Source organism: Citrus clementina, unplaced genomic scaffold (assembly GCF_000493195.1).
Source record: "Citrus clementina cultivar Clemenules unplaced genomic scaffold, Citrus_clementina_v1.0 scaffold_3, whole genome shotgun sequence".
Lineage (NCBI taxonomy): Eukaryota > Viridiplantae > Streptophyta > Magnoliopsida > Sapindales > Rutaceae > Citrus > Citrus x clementina.
The window spans coordinates 40,053,978-40,059,675 of NW_006262339.1; the positions used below are offsets into that span (position 1 = coordinate 40,053,978).

The 5,698-nt window shown below is 35.6% G+C and overlaps 1 protein-coding gene across 2 annotated transcripts; it reads right to left on the reverse strand.

Moving 5' to 3' along the window:
* Positions 1-388: 388 nt before the first annotated feature.
* LOC18046309 (probable arabinosyltransferase ARAD1) lies at positions 389-5,154 on the reverse strand. Of its 2 annotated transcripts, none has more exons than XM_006443162.2 (9): positions 4,527-5,154; positions 4,271-4,444; positions 3,654-3,808; positions 3,395-3,542; positions 3,026-3,141; positions 2,805-2,943; positions 1,943-2,053; positions 1,631-1,699; positions 389-807 (listed from the first exon to the last, which is right to left on the reverse strand). In XM_006443162.2, exons 1-9 carry the CDS (start codon positions 5,001-5,003, stop codon positions 679-681), a joined length of 1,518 nt encoding a protein of 505 aa, XP_006443225.1. In that variant the 5' UTR covers positions 5,004-5,154; the 3' UTR covers positions 389-678. The 2 variants fall into 2 exon arrangements, with proteins under 2 accessions (XP_006443225.1, XP_006443226.1); XM_006443163.2 differs by having other exon boundaries at positions 3,654-3,811.
* Between the last annotated feature and the right edge of the window lie 544 nt (positions 5,155-5,698).

The window sequence follows — 5,698 nt, forward strand, 5'->3', positions numbered from 1 at the left end:
ACAAACTAAATTGCAAAATGGATCAAATCCCCATCTGATCCGCAAACACGTGAATTGAATTTAAATTGAATTTCACCAATCCATGGATTAGATTAAATTAAAAATTTATAATCCGTAAAATTATAAATTAAATATAAATTGATGTTCAATCGACAAAATATAATCCGCAAATACCCTTAATCAAGATCAAGAATTATAATGAATAAGGCTTTGATGTCTATAACTCATTTAGTCATTTACGAAATAAATCAATGGGTCAAATCATGTACATATAGCCCAATTTAGATATGTCAATTGGGCCAATACTAAAACTCGAAGGTCATCCACATCTGAGTATCTGACTTATCTCCAGCTATTTGCACATAAAAGCATGCATACATACATAAACTGCTCTACTAACCTTTCAATTTCCACTTAGCAAAATGAAATTCAGGGCTCAAAAGGTAAATGATTGATTATGTGGGCAATGTAACATACGAGAGTTAAAAAAAAAAAACAGACGACTGTCAGAACAACCTTTTAAGAAGTTACAATATCATCCACAACTCGCTACAGCCAAATAAAATGAAGATGTGGAACTTAAAACGTGAAACTATTATATGAACATGCAGCCTTACAACCCCGTATGAAAGAATAATTTTAACTGTGAGAAAGAAGACAAGTAATTTTAACCAAAGATCAGGACAAGGAAGTGGTACTTGTGAAGTTGGCACGCCTGCAATCACAAGTGCATATGCTTCTAGATTCTTTCACTACACGCTGTGATCTTCGAGTGTGAAGCTTGATGTTTACCAACTTCCCTGCTATCTGTTGCCAGAAGGAAGACAACAATCAACTAATAATTTCATCCAGACATATTGCAAAATTCCACTATTTTTTGAACAATTCTACTAGCACTATGGAGAACCCCAGATTTCGGTTTCAGAAGCTAGGAAAAAATTATTAACGAAAAAAGGGTAAGATTTTGATTTTCTTTTAATATAGCACTCCTTCCTAAGAGCATCCCAGAAATAATGAATATGATTTTGCACCAATAGAAGATATTTACTATTACAGCAATCTCAAAAAAGTCCAACTCAGAAAACTGCTAAGGCAGGAACACAAGAAGATCAAGACAGCAAGGACAGAAACAAACATGTAAAATAACAAGCTACAATGATTAATCAACACTAGGTTTGACATCTGTAGCTCAAAACAGTCAAAAGGTCTAGTGAATACTCACTCTCTCTATGGTCTCCAGAACAAAACCTGTGATTCATCACGTGGAATTTTTTTTTGTAGATTATACAACAAGGTTTAACCATGAATCAGAGGGGTTCAGATGTCCCAGCCAATCTTTGAAACTTAAAAACAGCAAGAATATTTTGTAGGAAAACAGCAATTGTCAAAATCAATGCCCAGCCTACTAGCAGTACAGAAAACCCTATATTGTTGGTCATCTATTGAGAAAAGAAAATACTTCACTGATTTTGGGGAAATACCTTTAGTTTCCTAAGGGGCTCAAGCAAATTAATGCTAACTTACTCTGGAATACTAACATAAATTACTTAAATGGCTTCATTTCAATACAAATGGAATAGAAAATTATACTGAAACCAACTATTTGGTTGCAAAAGCAGGCAGTACAAACCATTCTCCAAACCAAGTCTTCTGGACCCAACGGTTGAGCTGGACTGGAATACAAGAAATGCCTCGAGTACTGGGACAAATGAAAACAAATAATGTGACCAGACAAGTCATCGAACATAAATAATCAAAAGTATATAAGATATAGAAAATAATTAATCAGATGCATAAAACTGGCCTTCCCAAGTTCAATGTGGAAAAATTGTTAGAAACCAGGATCCTATAAATGCATGTTCACATAACCATTTCCGAAGAAGTACATGTAGCAATACTGCTGCATAATAGTAGAAATTAAGTCATCTTCACAGTCACAAACCTGTACAAGATTTCTCCGCATTTCTCTTATTTGAGCAGGGCTAATGCCTCTTAAAAATTTCAAAAGATATCCCGGCTGTGTAGCATCACTGGAAGAAACAAATAAAGCTATCTGTACGAAAAGAAAGAGATGGAATACTCAGCAACTGATCGTAAAGAATGGAACAAAGCCACGTTACCAAGCACTTATGTTTCATAATGTCAATGTTACAAACTGGCTTATGAATCAACAACAAATACAAAAGGCTGGTCCATCTTCAAGATCGTCAAACATGGATAATTCACTCAATTAATCCTACAAGAATCTTGTCTGATTCAGAAATTGGTCATCTCTTCACTTGGTGAAAGAAAACCATAGAAGCGTTTTGACAATCTTCGCAAGTCAAACATTTTTTTTCAACAACATCATATCACTTCAAACAGAAAACATTTGATAACACTTTGATGTGTCCATGTAGCTAACAAGAATATTTCTTGTGTTATCTCAACCAAAAAGATATCATTCAGTTCATGAATTGAAGTCTGGCTCTTAAAAGTAGGCAATGACATCAAGTGACATCCTTTTGAGAAACAAGAAGAAAGCAAACAACAAGCTGAACCCTTGTATGTCCAAAACATCAACTTATGCCAAGTACTGTCATATCCATAACTTTCCATTAACCATAATAAAATATCAGAAAACCCCATGCCAGTAATGGAAATCTGTTTTATAATTCTATATCACAACCAGTTTATATATCATTGGGGTTACGTACAACTTATTCCACCATTGGGGCTTAATGTATCCTTCTAAAATATATCATTTATCTTAACTTTAAGACAAAAAGGAGATAACAGTACAAGCTTTAAAAATACACACATACCTTCCTATAATCGAGGATTCCTTCAAAAGGAAGCTCCAATTCGTCACTGACAATAACAGGGATACATCCACTGACAATAGCATCAAATAATCTAGCAGATGATGGAGTGTCACCAGCAGGATTTAGGCAAAAAATAGACCTGATGACAGCAAGCAACTTGAATATTATGACCAGGTACAATCTCCAAGCTATGCAGCAAAAAATGAACCAACTTATTTTACCTGCGCATGCCATTTTGAGCAGCTGCTTTCCCAACTTCTCCAGCCGTCCCCTCCTCTATAACTACGCCCTCAGCACTGCTTAATTCAGCTACAAGTTTAGCACGAATTTTTCCTCCCTGAAAGTAAAGCTAAGATGAGGGAGTACACAACAGAACCTATAGATGCAGTACTGACAATTAAGCGTATTTTGAACAAAAGTAATAATCGGAAACAAAGTGTTTTTCTGCCCCACAGCAAATGAAAGACATCCTACCCCATGAAATAAGAAGATTATATCATCAAAATCACCTGATTAAACATTGATATTAAATAACAAAAAGTGTCCATCAAAAATTAAAGAAAATTGCTTCATTTGGCCAAAAATCTTACTGCATTTCTTTTAAGCCGTCCGCGGAAAAAAAGTAACGTGCTTCTCTTCGATTCACTTTCTGATACACATTTGACATCACAGAAATCAACATTGGGGACATAAGGAAGAATCAGGTCCTTCTCCAGTGAAACTTGTCCGGGCTTGTACCTAGAAGTTCAAAAACAGTCACGAATTATCAATTGCACTGAAATAATAAATGAATCAAATCCAAAATGAAATGTGCAAATTATTTTTTTCCAACTCATGTCATATAATTACCAGTTCCCAGTGGAGTCCATATCGGGTAACAGCCATATTGCATTTTTCACATATCTGCGAACAGACTTAAAAGACCAGGGATGATGAACTGGAAGTATGTGATCCCTTCCTTCAGATCGTTTCCATGCAGGCTGATCTGTTACCCACTTCAGGGCCTCCTGCAGTCACATGCAACAGTACATTAATTTGTTGTAACTTGTAAGAACCTCCGTATCAAATCCATCCACAGAAAGGCCATACAAGAGATTCTTAAAACTATGAGTATAAGCCACATATTGAAGAATTCGCAAACAAATAAAACCACAAGAACATCAGCAAAAAACTTCTAATTTCAGGAAAAACGCTGACAATATGACTGCATTAAAAGGTTCTCATTCCAGAAACTCAGGCTAGGCCACCATATGATCCCAAGTATTAACTTCCATTTCTTAGTACCAATAGGGTCTGCAGAATTCAACTTATAATAAATATTTTTCACTTATGACAAAGCCCACCTCATCCCTCACCATACACAAACACAAATTGAGAATAATACTCCTCTTAACATTCACTGGAACTGTACAGTAATACAAACAGGGAAAGCAGATAATGTAAAAACCTCGGAAGTTCACTCACACCCTATAAAGAGCCTTGCACTCTTGCTTCTCCAGCAAGAAAAAGCTGATAGTAGTGAAGAAAGGGATGTAGAATAAATCCGCCTCCTCCTGGCGACGAACCCTAACGACATTCTTCAAAAGTCTCTCGGATTCCGGAACAATCAAATCCGCCCAAAGCCAGTAATCAATGGAATGCTGCAAGAGAATACACATTGCTTGCTTTCAGTCGTAATAACAGAATAAAAAAGTAAAAAAAATTAATTAATTAAAAAGATACCTGCTCGATTAAACGATGAACAGGACTACCATTGGAAGTTAAATTAGAAGTGTCCTTATAAGTGTTCCTAAACAGCCAAAGCAAATCGTAGGTGAATTTCCTCGGCATCTCGTACACGTAAACCCTAATCGGCAAGCTCAACGGGTAGTACGAATCTTCGTACACTCTTTGCCTCTCAATTTTAGAAGCCACGTCATCGAACTTCCGGACGACGCCGTCTTCAGTAAGCGAAGTGACGGTGTCGTCGCGGAAGCGTTGGGATGTTTGAGCTAGGAAGCGTTCGATGGAGGCCACGAAGGAAGTCTCGGGTTTGGCGTTAGGGGTCGGGTACGGGTACGGGTCGGAGTAGGGGTTGCGGGTGAGGGAGAAGAGGGCGAAGAGGAGAGAGAAGGCGAAGAGGAAGAGCGTGAAGAGGAGGATTCGTGATTTGGCGTTGGATCTGGCGATGGTTAGTGGAGTTTGTTTTAGTAGTGCCATTTTCGTTTCTGAATCTTCTTCAGAATTCAAATGCCTCTTTTGGTGATTGTCTTAGTAATGGTGAAAGTTGAGATACAGCGAGTGCTAGTGAAGCAGAAAATGATTGCGATCTGTTCTCTCTTCCTCTACCATGTTAAAGGACAAAAATGGAAAATACTAAAATATTGGAGTTAAAATAAGTCTTTAAAAAAGAGTTGTGGTGCCATATCTATATATATATATATAAAGTTAGGACTTGAGGAGGTGATGTGGCATCACCATTTTACTTCTTTGTATATTCTCTATTATCTAATAAATAGAGATTTTTTTTTTAGATTTACTTTTTCATCTTCTCATAATTAATTTGATTGTATTTAACTCATTTAATAAATAGTAACTTTATTAATATATATCATTCCTCGTCTTTTTATATTTTCTATTATATAAAATATCTAAAATATTGGTGGATATTCTTTGTACTTTTTTTTCTCTTTCTATTTAAATTCAACAATATGTAATCATTAATAATAATTAATTATAAGTCTTTTGAAACATTTATTTATTTTATTATGCTAGCAATTAAACTTTAGTGGCATAAAATACATGAATTAATCTATCTATCTATCTATACATATATATAAAGTTGGGACTACAAGAGGTGATGTGGCATCACCATTTCTCATAATTTCATATTGTCTATTATATATATATAAAGC